The sequence below is a fragment of the Rhododendron vialii genome, chromosome 4a (genome assembly GCF_030253575.1).
Source record: "Rhododendron vialii isolate Sample 1 chromosome 4a, ASM3025357v1".
NCBI classification, from domain to species: Eukaryota; Viridiplantae; Streptophyta; class Magnoliopsida; order Ericales; family Ericaceae; genus Rhododendron; species Rhododendron vialii.
Genome location: NC_080560.1, coordinates 18,515,387 through 18,532,496, shown reverse-complemented (window position 1 = coordinate 18,532,496; position 17,110 = coordinate 18,515,387). Strand labels below are relative to the sequence as shown.

The 17,110-nt window shown below is 36.6% G+C and overlaps 2 protein-coding genes across 3 annotated transcripts; one reads left to right on the top strand and one right to left on the bottom strand.

The window, feature by feature from the left end:
* The first annotated feature begins 559 nt into the window (after positions 1-559).
* On the top strand, positions 560-6,794 carry LOC131322518 (serine/threonine-protein kinase AtPK2/AtPK19-like). Its single transcript, XM_058353863.1, has 7 exons — positions 560-690; positions 3,448-4,412; positions 4,592-4,674; positions 4,754-4,874; positions 4,974-5,147; positions 5,719-5,826; positions 6,214-6,794. The coding sequence occupies exons 2-7, from the start codon at positions 3,738-3,740 to the stop codon at positions 6,514-6,516; spliced, it is 1,464 nt and encodes a 487-aa protein (XP_058209846.1). The 5' UTR covers positions 560-690; positions 3,448-3,737; the 3' UTR covers positions 6,517-6,794.
* A 1,326-nt stretch (positions 6,795-8,120) lies between these two features.
* Positions 8,121-11,662, bottom strand: LOC131323299 (mannan endo-1,4-beta-mannosidase 6-like). Of its 2 annotated transcripts, XM_058355014.1 has the most exons (6): positions 10,993-11,387; positions 10,609-10,888; positions 10,106-10,300; positions 9,752-9,874; positions 9,311-9,522; positions 8,121-8,705 (listed from the first exon to the last, which is right to left on the bottom strand). In XM_058355014.1, exons 1-6 carry the CDS (start codon positions 11,163-11,165, stop codon positions 8,273-8,275), a joined length of 1,416 nt encoding a protein of 471 aa, XP_058210997.1. In that variant the 5' UTR covers positions 11,166-11,387; the 3' UTR covers positions 8,121-8,272. The 2 variants fall into 2 exon arrangements, with proteins under 2 accessions (XP_058210997.1, XP_058210996.1); XM_058355013.1 differs by lacking the exon at positions 10,106-10,300 and having other exon boundaries at positions 10,993-11,662.
* Between the last annotated feature and the right edge of the window lie 5,448 nt (positions 11,663-17,110).

Genomic DNA, 17,110 nt, shown 5'->3' with positions numbered 1-17,110 from the left:
TTCAAAAAATTTTGTTGAAAATTCTTCAAACTGACTTCTGGTTACTATATTACCTCTAACTTCTAAGCTGAATTTTTTATCTAAGTTATTACTAAGTTGTTCTACTAACTGGAAACCTGTTTTAATTTGAATATTCTGTTTGGACTGTTGAGATCTAATTTCACTTAAACTAGGACCAATTGCCTCTATTAATTCATTAATCATAACAAACTAAGCAATAAAAGTAAACAAAAATAATGAACTAAACAAATAAAAGGATCTATAATCTGGCTACTTGAATTAACAAATAGTACTGTAGGCTCTGATACCAATTTTGCACTGGGTACTGTGTAAATAATAGGCGGACATACAAATAATAGAAAGCGGAAATTCAAAGAAATTCAAGGGGTTCTAACTATGAATATTTGAAAAATCGGGTGAGATATATATAAGGTACTGTAATTAGATTTGAATATCTGAAAAGATTTGGACTAAAATGTGATTTCTATACTACTTTACACGTAAGATCGGGATAGAAATCGGGATTGTGCTCGTGGCTGATAGCATTTCTGATTTCCAACTTTTTCCAGCCTGTTTCTGCGATACATATACTGGCAACCCGCGACCTTCGTTTTGAGGATTCCGTCAAAACAGAGTCCCGAAAAACAGAAGTTCTTCGCTCTGCCTTCGTCCTCTCAACCTCTTCCCAAGGTAACCATTCAAACTCCTCCACCTCTTGATCCATCTTCCTTCACGCTATTCGTTTTTAATTGTTGATTTTGTTGTTCTAAAAAATGTTGCTTTTTTTTTTTTGAAGGTTTTTTTTTTTTGGCTTACTAGATGTTTGGTTATTGAGGAAAAGGGAAATTAGATGTGGAATTTTGGGTTCTTGTTGGGGGAATATGTGTCTTTGAGGGTTTTTTACTGCGCGAAAAAGCGAGCTGCTTTCTGTTTGGTTGCTGGATTTATTACGAATCTAGTGATTGGCGTGAAGATATTTGGGTTTTAATGTCCTGTTTGTGCGATTTTTAATTTGAGGGATCTGGGTTTGTAGTTGTGCGTTTTGTCGTTCCGATTCATTTGTTGAAAAATTGGCATTGAAATATGTGCGAAAAGGACTTCAAGTTTGGTCCCTTTTAGCGTTTGTCTATGTTAATTGGTTCGACTAAGCATTCAAACTCCTTCACCATTGGATTTACCTTTCTTTTTGCTGTTCGTTTTCTGTTGCTATGGTTTGTAGTATTGACGATGTTTTGGAAGGCTTGTGTGTTGGTTTGATTAGTGTTTGGTTACTGAGAAAGGAATGAAGAGAAAAGAGGGAAAAGTGAAAATTTTGGCTTTTATCGTGTTGAACTGAACTTTGAGAGTTTATCTGGGCAAGAAAGCGAGCTGCTTTGTATTTGGTTACTGGATTTATTATGGATCTAGTGATTGACAGGAAGTGAAATTATGTTTCTAATCTCTGTTATTGTGAAACTTGTAATTTGAGGTAAATTGGCTTTGAGATTTGTGTGGATAGCAGAGTACTACTTCAAGTTTTTCTCTTTTAGTGTTTGTCTATATTACTTAGTTTGATTAAGCATTCAATTTCAAACTCCCTTGCCTTTTAATCTATCTTTTTTTATGCTATTGGTTTTACACGATTATTTTTATTAGTGTAACTACTGTTTTTCTTTATGCGAAGTGAAATTTTATTTGTTTTATTTTGTGTTGTTACAATGATATATATATATATACACACACACACACACACACACACACACACACAGAGTCCCGATCTGGTCAGGACGTCCGGACTTGAGCTTAGGTCCGGACTTCTCCCATAGCCGTCGGATTGTGTTTTCGATGGTCCGGATGTACGGATAGTTCGTTCGCGCGAACAAATAGCTGTTCGCGCGAACAAACTATCCGTGCATCCAGACCATTGAAAACACAATCCACCGGCTGAGATTGTGGTCCGGATCCGGACGTCCTGACCAGATCCGGACCGTGTATATATATATTATTTATATATATTTCTGTCCTTTTAGTGTTTTCTTGCCTACAAAACGAGCTGCTTTCTATGTGGTTACTTTATGTATTACAAATCTATTGATTGTTGTGAAGAGGTTTGCATTTAGTGTTGGTGTCTCCGTGATTTCACTAAGGAATTTCTCAATTGGCCTGATACAAGTTTGGGTCTTTGATCTGATTTTTTTAAATTTGCATTTTTGGCTACTGGTTGTTCAGGATTTTGCTTGAATTTTGGCTAATATTGTTTAAGTTTAGTCTCTGTGCGCTTTGATTTGAATATAATTCTACATGCTTGTTTTCTCATTCTTTGTATTCTTTATAGATTATTATTCAACTTTTTGGAAAAAATAGAAGAGCTTGTATTTGCTCCTTGTTTTGGGGTTTCATAAGAGCTTATTCAACTTCTTGAAACATTATTAAAGTAATTCTACATTGATTGTTGTTTGACTGTTCTATTTCTTGATTTCTCTTCTTACAAAGAGATTGGTGAGAAAAGAAAGGATTGTGGTTTCCCACTCATCACCATGTCTGGCAGAAAAGATGAGAAAAAAATAGACCTTGCTTATAACCACTATATCCGACCTTGTTTATTAATCCAAACAAGTGATTGGATTCTAATGTTTCTTTTCTCGTCCAATCCCTCTGTGTGTGTGTGTGTGTACACCGTACGCTGCCCCCATCCTGTCTTAATTCTTTTTCCTGATTGGTAATTTCCATCAGTCTGATTTGTATGGGTACATGTCTGCTGTTTTTTTCCATTATATTGCTCTCATTATTGACCTGCCCTGAAGATGAATGGAATCTCTCAGTATTAAGTCAGTGGACGAGAAATAACTGAAACATGTGCTCTGTGCAAAGGTTTTGTTGGATTTTGAAGATTGAACTGGATATAATGAATTTATGCAAATACAATTTCTCAGAGATATCTTTATAGTTGTAACTTATCCTTCCATGAATTGTGGTTCGACAAAGGACCAGTCATTCATTACAACTCACAAGTGGAAAGCATTTATCTGGACCGAATAAATGCTGGATCAGCCTGGATGAGCAAATAGAAGGGACTATAGTCTCGACTATTAGCATCCCAGACTATTAGTCCACTATTACCATCGAGACTAGTAGTCCATAATTTGTAACCAATGTAATACTATCTGCCAGTGTACGGAAACAAGAGAGGCTGAACTTTCTGGCATTGCCACACTTCTATTTTGTTAACTGTGCTGTCTTTAGTTGTAAATTGTTACGGCCTCGTGAGTTCCAATTTGAAACTTTCCTTTGTTTCATGTGTCACTTTGGGTGACAAACTTATGCCTTAAATGTTTCCCCTGTAACACAAGCATTGTTGCTCAGTATTTCAATCTAAAAGCTTCTCAGGAGCTAATACAAGCATTTCTGATGTATTTTTCTGCAGTGTTTTAACTTTTGCATCTGTGTATTTCTATCCTTGAATAACAGATTGATAACTGGATCTTGATGAATTCAAGAAGCACTGTGGCATCCGTCGTTTCCTGTAAATCGGGAAACAAGAACGACTTTATTTTCTGGATTTTGGTCTTCTTACTGTCAAAGTTCTTCACGACTCCCACTGCATCCTTAAATTTCCTTTTGATAAAGGGCATTGATAGGACTCCGCTAGCCTTACGCTACTTGGGGCCCTTTGAGCTTCACCCTTTGAAGCACACTTGATATCGGGCCGTCTGCATCCCTCGTTCACCATCTCCATCCCTCAGTCTATATTTGGCAGCATGGTTTCTTCTCAATTACCTGGTCTTACCAAAACTCGCTTGTGTAACTCCTTCCAAAACCAGCTATTATCAATGAGCATTCCTGACGTTCCCTCAAATGATGTTGAGTTAGACTTCTCTGACGTGTTCGGTCCTTTACCAACTCAGGTCTCAATTGACGTTAGTATTGAGGACCCTGAATTTGCCGGGCCTATAGCAGATGTAACTGAGCTTTTGTACGATGATCCAGTGGTCATTTGCAACCGATCACATTCTTTGGTTGGTCCCTCTGCTTGTGTCAGTCATTCTTTGAAACTGAGCATGCTCACAATACATGAGACAGTGGACTCAATTGGAAATGTAGAGAGTATCAGTCATGAGACAGTCAAAGAAATCAAGGAACTCTCTGTTGGTGATTTTGTTCTTCAGGGATCACTCAAGGGTTCTGATGACAATTACAGTAGGACCCAGGGTGTGGGCCTTGAAGATTTTGAGGTTATGAAGGTTGTTGGTCAGGGTGCATTTGGAAAAGTATTTCAGGTTAGAAAGAAGGGTACATCTGAAGTATATGCAATGAAAGTCATGAGGAAGGATAAGATAATGGAGAAGAATCATGCTGAGTACATGAAAGCAGAGAGGGATATTTTGACAAAGATAGAACATCCCTTTGTTGTCCAGCTCAGATACTCATTCCAAGTAATTCTCTCTCATCAACAAATTTATTCTACCACGTTTATCACAATTTTGGAAATCCAGGAATGTCCAACTCAAACTACTATGGGCATATATTTGGCTGTATATATATGAATTTGATTTCCATATTTTGGAGCTTTTGAACATATATGACTTACTTTTGTGGTCATCCTATCCTGCAGACCAAATATAGACTTTATCTTGTGCTGGATTTTGTGAATGGGGGACACCTATTTTTTCAGCTCTACCACCACGGACTATTTAGGTATATCATCATTCTGCTTTGGATGTTTCTTTGAAATGCTGGAGATGTACGGTAGATTAATTCTCATTATTTGTTTCAGAGAGGATCTGGCACGTATATATACAGCAGAGATTGCATTGGCGGTGTCCCACCTTCATGCTAATGGCATCATGCATAGGGATCTGAAACCTGAAAATATCCTACTGGATGCGGATGGCCATGTACTCTCTCTCTCTCTCTCTCTCTCTCTCTCTCTCTCTCTCTCTCTCTCAGATGGTGAAAATTTACTTATTTTTATTCTGATCTCATTCTTATTTTAGGCCATGTTGACTGACTTTGGCCTGGCCAAGCAATTTGACGACAATAAAAGATCGAACTCCATGTGTGGGACCATAGAATATATGTCACCTGAAATTGTTCTTGGGAAGGGGCATGATAAAGCTGCAGACTGGTGGAGCGTTGGAATTTTATTGTTTGAGATGCTCACGGGGAAGGTTAGCATCCCATATGAATATCTAGATCTTCAATCGTATGGGGTTCATACACAATGTTTGGTTTTGTGTTTGCGGAAATTGTTAGTTATTGGAATCAGTACGATAAAATCATGGCTTATGGAACTGAATTTAGAGTCTTAGACTCTTGGACCAATTGCCAACTCTTTTGAATGCCACAGGAATAGCAGTGAAAAAAGGATGCACAGATGAAAAGAAATGTGTTTTTCTAGTTTATACCTTTCAAAGGCATCAAATAGATATGAGAAGTATTAGTTTCGTCATTATATCTTAAAGACAAGTCACTCATGTCTTTGTTTGAACTCTGCACACCTCTCACTGTGGATGGTAAAAGTTACGTTAACAATCTTAATGAGTTCTCAATCCGTCGTCGCAAATTCCAGGCTATGGTATTGTCAGTGCTGTACTTTGAAATCCGTTTTCCCTTTTTCATGAATAGACACCCAAATGTACCTTAGGAAGGCTTAATTTGAAACTTCGATTTGCATTAGTCCTTTTTTAATTGTCTCTATTTGCATTACCTAACTCATTATTTTGCTTTCTGCTGGTGCAGCCTCCATTTATTGGTGGGAATCGTCAGAAAATTCAACAAAAAATAGTGAAAGACAAAATCAAGCTCCCAGCATTTCTGTCGAGTGATGCACATTCCCTGTTGAAAGGGGTAAATCTGCATATCCTTATCTTGAAAGCCTGTATTCCTTCCCAGCTTTATATTGCATTAACATTTTCTTGGTGTTTTTCGGTTTCAATGGTGATGGCCACTGGGCTACACTATTCAGAAAGGGGGTAGTGTGGATTCTCTAGTCCACCTCCTGAAGCATATTTGATTTTTATCTATATTCTGCATACACGTGTTTGGTATTAAACATGTTCCAAGTGATTTAATGTGAGTCAATCCTTGGATTGATTCTTCTGTGAATAAACTGTCACCTAAGTTTGCTCGTACCTTCGTAAATTCATATTAGAGGTCTTCGTGAAAAGTTTCTTCTAATATTTACTTTATAGTATGTGTTAACGCTTAATAAAAGTTTTTTTGGGTACATTTTAGCTGCTACAAAAAGATCCAAGCAAGCGCCTAGGCAATGGACCCCAGGGGAGCGATGATGTAAAGCACCATAAGTGGTTCAAACCGATAAACTGGAAGAAATTGGAAGCCAGGGAAATCCATCCTAATTTTTGTCCTGAAGTTGCTGGGAATCACTGCATCGCCAACTTTGATAAGCGCTGGACCGACATGCCACTTCAGGATTCTCCAGCTTCCAGCCCAAACACCAACAGTAACCTGTTCCAGGGCTTTACTTATGTGAGGCCTGCTGCCTCCTTTCTTCAGAGGAATGGTCCAGGTTTCTAACTTGGATCGTACAAGCTTAGGCTTTGTAGAAAGGATTGTATTGCCTTTCTTTGGTACTCTTGTAGTTGAGATTATCTATTTAGGACCTCCGTGAGAGTAAATGTTGCTCTTCATATGGGTAGTGTTGCAAGACTAGGTAAATTTGGTTGTTGGCAGTTACCCATCTTCTGGTGTTGCTCTCCATAAATTATACCAGTTGTTTCTTTATATTGATCATTTCAATATTTGACTTGATTACAAGGTTTTATCTTATTATGTCAGTTGTTTCTTTTTAAACATTTCAATGTTTGGCTTGATTACAAGGTTCTCTCTTTTGCTAATGAGATTCCAACAGAAAGCAATATAGTTGCCTTCGTCTTCTTAAACAAACAGGCTCTTTTTTGTTCTCTTTTATCCTTCTTATTGTTCATGTGGAATGTCTGAATGCCAACTCATGTACCCATATTTGCGGCAGGGAAAAATGCAGTTGTTTCAAGTCTTTTTGGGTGTATGAACAAGTTGAGTTTGGAGTTTCCTTGGGTAATTGTTTTTGTTTATGACCAGATATGAAATACTCCTAGCATTGTTCTGCACAAATACAGAATTCGGCTTTCCTGAGAAATTATTCTGGAGAAGGGAGGCTTATATAGTTGATGCAGATGACCAGTAGTGCTGCTCCTGATTTGTGGAAGTTGTGAAGACTGATGTGTTAATGGAGGAAACTTCTAACCTATCTACTGATAAAACTTGTGTGCACTTTTTGTTTTCCCTTTCAATATCTCGTTACAGCTTGAAAATCATCATATGGTAAGGACTCTGTTTGTATCACTTCCGGTTTGTTTGTCATGACTCAGAGAATATGTAATTTAATGGAATCACTAGTGATATTAGTAATAAGAGTAATGTATATCCCACAAAAAAATTATATAATCAAAGGATATTCGTTCAAACAAACAGGCCCGAAAGGTTTATCATAACCTTCAACTCTTTCGCTGTTACCGTCACATATGTTTGCCGTTCAAAAAAAAAAAAAAAAACCACACATGATTCGTAATTATCACCGAAAGACCTCATACTTTGATGCAGTGCACACAATCACTTCAATGATTTTGAGTAGTACCACCAGTCATCTGTCTTTTTGACAAAGAGTTCAAAATCGACTTACCCCTGGTCCTCTTAAAAAGCCAACTTGGCATTTTTGTTGTCTATTTTTATTTTTTATTTTTTTTGAGTTAATCTTTAGAAAAGTAAAAAGTTATGACTTTAACCCAAATTCGTCGTTAAGAAAAATCGGAAAAGTAAAAAAGTATGACTTTTACCTTAATTTCTTTTAGAAATATCCAAGAAAAAACAAAAAAAAGTCCAAAAAGCTGGACCTTTTGGGCTTTTTCTTTGAATATTTCCAAAAAAAATTAGGTGAGAGTCATATTTTTTACTTTTGTCGATTCCACTAGTCGAGACGAACTAATAATCTACGAAAGTTTGACGCAAAACAAACAAATACCAAAAAATTTGAAGAATGACAAAACAGAAAGCCAAAGTTGGCTTTTTTAAAGAGGAAAACAGGGTAGTTAGTAAAAGAAGGGTTCTCTATATGTCCTTGAATAGGCTAGCAGATCCAACCATCATCGTAAACTGCCATTTCAATTGAGTAATGACTGATAAAATATGCATCCAATAGCAGTATCAATATTAAAGCAGAGCACCATTTAACCAAAAACAACTTCTATTCCTTCATTCTATCGTAGGTTTCTTTCTATGTTGATTTATTAACAGCTTAAAGCTCGTCATGGAAGAGAACTGTCTCCGATGGATGCTTCTTCTTGCAATCCCAATGGCATTTCCAGGAACACAGGGAGTTAAAGGTCTCGAGCCTTGTGGACTGAAGAGATATGATGTTTGAAGTTGAAGGGGACTTTGAAAGGACGATCGCGTACCCATCGTCCATGGAATCTGTCCCCTCTGGAAATAGCTGCCACAGGAGGCTTCCGCCGCCACTCCCTCCCTTCTTGGTGGAGTTTATGAGGGTGTCGTACACCGCACCGATGAAGGCGTCCCGAAACGATGAATTGTAGCCGCGGTCTTTTGCAGACACACCAAACTCACCAAACACAACTGGGATGTTAAGGGCGTTTTCGGCATCCTCTATGTGGGCTTGCATCCATGACTTGACAAATGGGATATGAGAGTCGGAAATCGTGTGCGAAATCCTGTATTGTAGGTTTCTTGTTCTAATAAGAAGCTGTATGCCCGTTTAGAAACAAATGTACAAAATGAAGTGTATACAACGGAAAATCTGATGGCGTAGTGGCGTTTTGCAACTTTGGGAGCTACCGGCTACGTATTCTGTTTTGAGCTGATGGAATCCTAATTAGCCAATGGGTGGTGTGAAGAAATTTTGTACGAACATAATGTTCGTGTCGCGTAACTTAGAAAAATATGCATTAGCGATGCAGAAGGTGACATACATGATACAATTCATGTTGCTATCAGCAGTTCCTACACCCGTTTAGTAAAAACAAGAGAAAGGGCATCTCATGTGTGTGGAAACAGAAAATGGAAAACTAACAGATTTTTCGTATCGAAATCCAGAACGATTGCAGTGGTGAAATCATAATTAGGCACTCCACTGTGTTTGGAGATGTTTTTTGCAAAAATATATTCTTAAGTATTTTTGTCACAGTAGGATTGCTCATACAAATATGCATTCGCCGATGTACAATGTGGTGTGCATGATATATTTTCTAGAAAATGCTGAAATGTATAAGATGAATTAAGTATTGATGCCCTTCATAATTAGAAGAAGAATACTTACCAAGCATCTGCATAAATGTGAGCTGAAGCAAAATCAACACCAAGAACCTGATGGTTCCTGATAAAGTCAGTTCCAATAAGTTGAGCATATTTACTTGGGTTATATTGAACCCTGTTAGGTGTTGAGGGACCATAAAATCCTTCCAATCCAATCTCAAGTAAATGCTTTGGATCGATGCTTTTTGCGTAGACTGCCATTTCTTCAATCCACGCCTAGAAAAGGATAAGTATCCATTAAGTAAGAGAATAATTGCCCTCAAGCGCACATTTCCAAGCAATACCACTTACCGAGTATAAGCACAACACCAGGTTTTCATATTATGTTAAATCTGTAATTTTCTTGCCTAAAAGTGATATTTTTAGAACATTCCACCAGTCCTGTGCATTTTTTCATGAAATACTGCAACTCTCTATAAAATGCGAGATGATAAAGGAAACCAACCTGGATTTTATCCCCGGAAGGATCTGCATCACACCTTGGCTCATTCATTAGTTCCCAGGAGAAAATTGTGGGGTCATCCTTGTAAGTAATGTTGGTGAGTGTATTCACCCTATTAAACACGGTCTGCACAGTCGAAAAGAATTGGGAAACACAATTAGACTCCATACAGAAAAGACGCATACTAATTTTGTTGATCTAAATATTCCCACATTCCACTTAACAAGACCTGCTTATCGTAAGTTGCTACAAATGTGAAACTAGTTTGTGACGAGCTAAAATTTCGAGGCTGGGTATTGAGTGTATTACTTGGACTTAACAACGGAGAGATGATTATAAAGGCAGTAACAAACGTGCCTTAAGATTGGCCTTGTAGTAACTTTTGACAGTCGCATCCGTGAAGAAGTCATCATCTGAGGTTAAATTCAAGCCAGCAGCTTTACCCCATTTCACATATTGTGGTTTGCCACCATACCCGTCCCAGTTGTTAGTCAATGTCAATATGAGCCTAATCTTGTACTTCTTTGCTTCACTGACAACAAAGTCCAAGGCCTGTAATTCATCAAAATAAAAGGATTGGGACACAGGATAAATGCCTACTAAATGACTACATATTTCACCGCCATTGTTCATGTAGTTTTGAACTTAGTACTAATCATCAAGAAAGCAAAAACTGCATTGTAATGAACGCATAATCGAAACCCATCATAAGTTACTCTTCAGAAAGTTTGCTACTTCCATAAGTCAATGAACAACAGGCACCAAAGATGACATTCAACAAGGTAGATGCATTGTCGAAATATAGCACAAATGTCTGTGATAGTATTTCAGAGGCATGAAAATTGATTCAAGGGAATCACCTTGAAAACTTCTTCATCATAGACAGATGGTGATTTTTGAAGAGCTTGCCCCTGGCCATCATTGAAAGCCCAAGTACGACAGACTGTTAGGCCAACGGAAGAGGCCTGTTGAAACACCTCATTGACCTTTCCTCTAGTCGACTGATCCACAGCAAATTCCATCAACCAGTAAGTGTTGAATCCATTAACATAAAAAGGTTGCCCATTAACCACGAATTGGGTCCCTTTAGTCTGTACCATGGTCCATGCCTCGTCTTCCATTTCACCCTCTTCATATATCCTACACATAACCAAAAAATATATTACAAGTGTAACCAGTAACTACCGAGAAAAAACCCCCCAAGAAATACTTAGATCAACAGAAAAGGAAGTTTCTCATAATACCCATGGTTTATGATAGAATATGCCAATGGATTGTCTAATTTCCCCACCACTGGCTCCATAATTTCATCTCCGTTGACAACCAAAACATTGTAGCTCAAATTTACGGTGAAAAACACAAGAATGGCAACCCAGAAAATTCCTTTGAATCCAAACTTTTTCCCAAGGGTATCCATGCTGTTCTACTTCTACCAAACAGCAACACCCCAAAAGTTTTTTCCTTGAACACAAGCACACATATATACAAAGCCACAGCAAGTTGTGGAGAGATAAGAGGGAGGAATCTGCCTTTACTTCCAAGGTAGTGACATGATTCTCTCATTAACACTTTTCTTGCGGATCACAGTACTGTTGCCAAAATAAATGCAAAATTTGAAGTTTTCTATTCTTGCTTCCTTTCTTACCTTGTTTTCCAGTAATTGAGGTAGTTGTAAAGCTGCAAATTTCCTTATATAATACGGGGGCTCCAATAATGACCTGCGCTTCTTGTTGGAGGCCAGAGAAAAAACCAGACCCAAATGGTGTTTTGCCCTAATTTTCATGGGATAGTCTTCAATTAGTGCATTTTTCATTGTCTGGGTTTTAGTTAGGAGGTCATATTCATCCCATTCAATGGGAAGTATCAAAGGAAGGCCTTAATTACTTAATGGATATGTAATTATAAACAAGAAATAGGATTTTCTACCCGTATATTAAGCATAGGCACGTCCTTCACTTCAAGCATAAAATACTCTTTAATTTGACAGGGACACTTCTGTAAGATCAGAACCACAGAGTTTAGGGGCATTGCTAATACTAGTAGTACTTTCCAAGAGAGAGAGAGAGAGAGAGAGAGAAAGAGTCAGTATCACATCCTCTGGTTTTGGAGAGAGAGAGAGAGAGAGAGAGAGAGAATCAGTATCACATCCTCTGGATAAGTTGGCATGAACAGGACACTATTTACTATGTAGGCACTAGGTTGTACACCATGACGTCCAATGATCGAATTTCACGGATGTCAAATATTCCAAATATTGGCAGGACACTATTTACTATGTAGGCACTAGGTTGTACACCATGACGTCCATGATCGAATTTCACGGATGTCAAATATTCCAAATATTGGCATTATTGGAGAGTTTGTTGGGGCTACGAAATTAGTCAAGGTATACACAAGCTGGTCCAGACATCCTTTGATATCTCATCTCTTTTAAAATAACCAAAATTCATTCCACCGTCTTTGGTAAAATAAAATGATGTCGTTTTGATTGACCGACTAAATTCAAATTTTTAGTTTTAGACGTAAACAATCAAAATTCTTATTTTTTAAGTATTTATTTTTCCGTTGCACGAGATAGATCATTCTCTCACAATGCATTGCCCTTAATTCGAAAAATAAGTCAAATAAATATTTATTTTCCTTAACGGAACGAGATTATTAGCATAAAAGAGCAAAGATAGTGGAAATAAACATTAACTTAGTTTATTGTATACACTAAAGGAGCCAAGATCATGGAAATAAACTTTACCTTAGTTTATTGTATCCACCAATATCAAAAGAAAGATATTGTCAAATTTCGTTCTTTGTATCCACCAATATCAAAAGAAAGATATTGTCAAATTTCGTTCTGTTAAGAAAAATAAGTATTTTTTTTTGAATTAAAGATAATATAATGTGAGGAAATGCCCTGTCTCGTGAAACAGAAAATAAGTATTTAAAAAATAAGAACCTTTGCGGAACGGGTCAACAACTACCTGGCCAAAATATTGCATGTGGAACCTTCAAACTCGAAAGGTTTTTTTGTCTAGGTGCTGGAACTGGAAGATATGCATGTGGAGGAACAACTAGAAACGATGCTCCCGGTTCCAGCCGCTACAATTACCTGGCCAAAATATTGCCGTCTCCAGAAGAGCCGAGAGCAAGTTTGCCAGTGTAAAGGTAAACTACATTATGAACAGTGTTGGTTGAGAGTTTAGTTTAGTTTAGTTTTGGTAGTTGGTGGAGAGAGAAATAGAGTAATGATTGAAGATAGGGGTAATGATTGGACAGAGATAGAGAGAGATGTGAAAGTAATAATTGGAAAAATAGGGTAATGATTGGAGAAAGAAGTAGGGTAATGATTGAAAAACAAAACAAAAACAAAACTAAAATGACAAACGAACAAAGCCATAAACAGTTCTCAATTCTATTTTAGCTATCAATTTTTTTTTTCATAACTACGCCAACACAATCCATTTTACCTATCATCCGTTAAAATATTATTCTTTTTTTTTTCCCAATATTACAAATAAAGAGAGGAGGAAGGAGAAAGAGGAAGGAGAGAGAAAAGAAACAATAAAAAAAAGAAAAGAGTATAAATAGTGCTTAGGTAAAAATGTCTAAGAACTATTCACAAATGGGTTTTACCTCTTCTTTTACCTAATCTAGTGCAAACAAATTTTTGTGATTTTTCTCTCCAAAATAAAAAAAAAATTTTTTTACATTGCTTGATGTACTTGCTCTTAGGCTAACTCCGATGACGAGGGCCCCATAATGGAGGGTTGGTAGCAAATTTTTGGGAGACTGAAAATGGAGTTCAAATCCTCTTTACTGAAATTCTCTATTTTCCTGTACCGGTGTATTTTTGCATAAAAATTGGGAAACTGAATCGCATAAAAAAATTAATAAATAAATAATTCTCACAGTCTAACTACCCAAAATACATGGTACATGATTTTTTCCTTTACAGGATATTTGAGGGGCTGAAAATGACCCAAACTGGAGGGATTTTGAGAAGAATAAGGCTTGTCTGCGGTCCACATTTGGACTGCAGAGGTGCAATTGGAGTGGTCATAACCGTCGGATGATGTTTTTAATAGTTGAGATCTAAAAAAAACTTTTCTACGGAAATTATTTTTTAAATTTAAACCGTTGGATGCAAAGATGAATAGCTGTGATTGAATTGCAGAGACTCTACAGAGAATCTACCTCCTTTTGAGAAACCCTTTACAGATGAATAGCTGTGATTGAATTGCAGAGACTCTACAGAGAATCCGCCTCCTTTTGAGAAACCCTTTACAAAATATTTGAGGGGCTGAAAATGACCCAAACTGGAGGGATTTTGAGAAACCCAGGGGTGGTGGGCTTGACATTCAAAATATGGGATAATATTCCGAAGTACTTAAAAAAAAAAAAAGACGTTCAATATGGGGATGGGTCTTTTAAAAGGACCAAGCTCTGGTCCTTCCTCAATCTTCCATTTTGATTCAATTTTATGTTGGTATGGACTTTATTCCAATCTCATGACAATGATTAAAATCGTTTATATTTTAGATCTTGCCAACCGTATACTTATGTTAAATATTATAAATAACTATATCAATAACCCACACAGACAAAACAGATGGTAGAAAATTTAACACAGATTTTCATTTTGTCTTGCGCTCATGTAAATTATTTAATCATGGATGTTCAATCGAGCTATTATTTTTCACAGATCATGGATGTACTTCTTTGTAAAATCCAGAATAAGAATAGTTCTGACTACAGTTATAGATCAAGGCCCAAACTAAACCAAACTAGAGGATAGAGACTCGAGCTTGGTCCCATTTGCACTACACATGCCACAGTGAAAATGGCGATAATATCCTTAGGCCTTCGTCAAATCATTACTCCCTTCGTCCCAATTTAATAGTTCCTTTTGGAAATTCGTCATTTTTCAATTGATTATATTTTGTGATTTATAAATCTTCTACTAATCGAAATCTATCAAACAAGATTCATATTAAATTTAAAATTCAATATCAATTTAAAGATATAACTAATTTTTTATCCGGTTAGAATAGAACGAGAAACCATTAAATGAGGATGGATGGAGTATCTTCTTTATTTAACCAAAACAAACATTTGTAGTTGGTAATATTTCTTACCTACTAAATTAAAGACAAAAATAATACTAACTTCAACATTATTAATCCTGTTCACCACTAAATTATACTTAATCCGAATTTCCTTTATATTCACAACTAATCATGTCCTTCAGCCGATAACACGTACCCAGATAAGTGAATAACCAAATACTCCATAAAATACTCCTAAAGAAATACAGTACTCCAGTATGTCCAAATTTTAATCACTTCTGTGCGTGGGGCACTGTGGACAATCCATCCTCTTTTAATAATCAAAATTCCTTTTCTTTAATTTTCAATTCTGCGTATGAAGAAATTTTATCCTCCTTTACGGTCCCACCTCGAACGCGTTTCCTCTTGCACCCCTGTGAAGGTGACGATGATGAGCTGTCCACCATTTCTTCACATGTGATTGACTCGTAAAATGGCAGATTCGATAAGTATTTTAGCAAAAGGGTATCGGGGGAGCTTTTAAAATACACTCCGATTGGGTCTCACCACAGGCGCGCCGTTTCCCACTACACTACCATTCAAATTTACCATATACGATTCAACGACCGAAAATGCACCCAGAGACAGACCCAAGCGGGGTCTGCCCCCACTTGATTTTGTGAAATAAATATTAATATTTTTAAATATTTAAATTATATCCCATAATAAATTTATGATAATGTTAATTCTAATGAAACTACTCTAGATTTTCTTTACGAGGATATTTGTCTAATCAATTTCTTAGAGTGCAGAATTTTCACACCGTCTTTTTTGTGAAAACATATCCCTTTCTCTAAATTGTAAGATACAATTTCACATATAGTAGTTACCAATTTGTTATTATACTGATAAATTGTATTTATGGACGTATGAGGTAAGTTTGCTAATTTGTTTGCCCCCACTAACACAAAATTCTGGATCCGTCCCTGAATGCACCGATACAAAGGTACAAAGGAATTTCGTTGTGGAGGAATTAAACTCGAGTCCCTCTGAGTCATACCCCTTTGAGCCACCCTTCCTTTCTTGCAAACCTCTCACACAACCACCACCCAGACAATTTTTGCAATACCTTCAAAACAAACACACACACACACACACACACACACACCCCGGTCTCTCTCTCGTTAGCCATATATAGTATTTGATCCATATTTAAACGTTGAAAAACAATAGTTGACTAAATTGTCACAATGTAATGATCCAACTCAAAACGGGACAAGTACCATTCCATGGTATTGAACCTAAGGTTTATGCCGTGAAAAAAAAAAACCTACGGTTTATGCTGGATTTTGTGTGTTAATCAAAGAAAAGATATTTGACCGAGGTTGGACGATTTGTAAAGAGAGATATGCCAGTGATGTAAATATGGTCATGCAATGCTTTCTTGGTTTTGCGATTTGGGTACGTAATTGAGATACATTTTGCATATTAGACGAATTATGCATCAACATGGGTCGTACTACCTATCAATATATAGTGATGTAAATATGGTCATGCAATGCTTTCTTGGTTTTGCGATTTGGGTACGTAATTGAGATACATTTTGCATATTAGACGAATTATGCATCAACATGGGTCGTACTACCTATCAATATATATATATATATATATATATATATATATATATATATATAAAGCAAAAACTCCTACGAAGCCGAAAATTTTATACAACCAAGCTTTGAAGAACTAGATGAAGGTGAGCCAAGTTCCCCTACCGGTCCAGCTTCACCAAATTTCCAGCAAAGTTCATTTGAAGAAAGTGACTCAAAATCACCAATAAGGAATTAATGTACGCCACTAAGAGAAGTTTATAATATTGTATGCAAGGTCATGTTAGTAAAACGGTTCGTGCTCTGCGACAGTTTAGGTCAATTAACCGACCATGCATATTTTCTTGACTATGATTGATGGTGATTGCACGTCCTAGCAAACTCCTCATAGATTTGAATAGCAAACCGGATTTATACATAACTTGCTTATTCAATAGTGGTGAATTAAAAATCCTGGACTTTTCTTTCTTACTTTTTCACTACTTTTTATTTAGCTTAAGTTAGTCATAATTCTCATAAACAGATCTTTTTCTCGAATTAATTTAGAAAGTAGTTGAATTAATTTAACAAAACTTAGTGATTCAATCCTTGAAGAAAAATACTCAATCTAACCATTGTTCTACATAGTATTAGTTAACTTTTAATATTTTATAGATATCTTTTAATACGGGAATGACATAATCAAATTTTAACAAATTATAAAGAGATATATA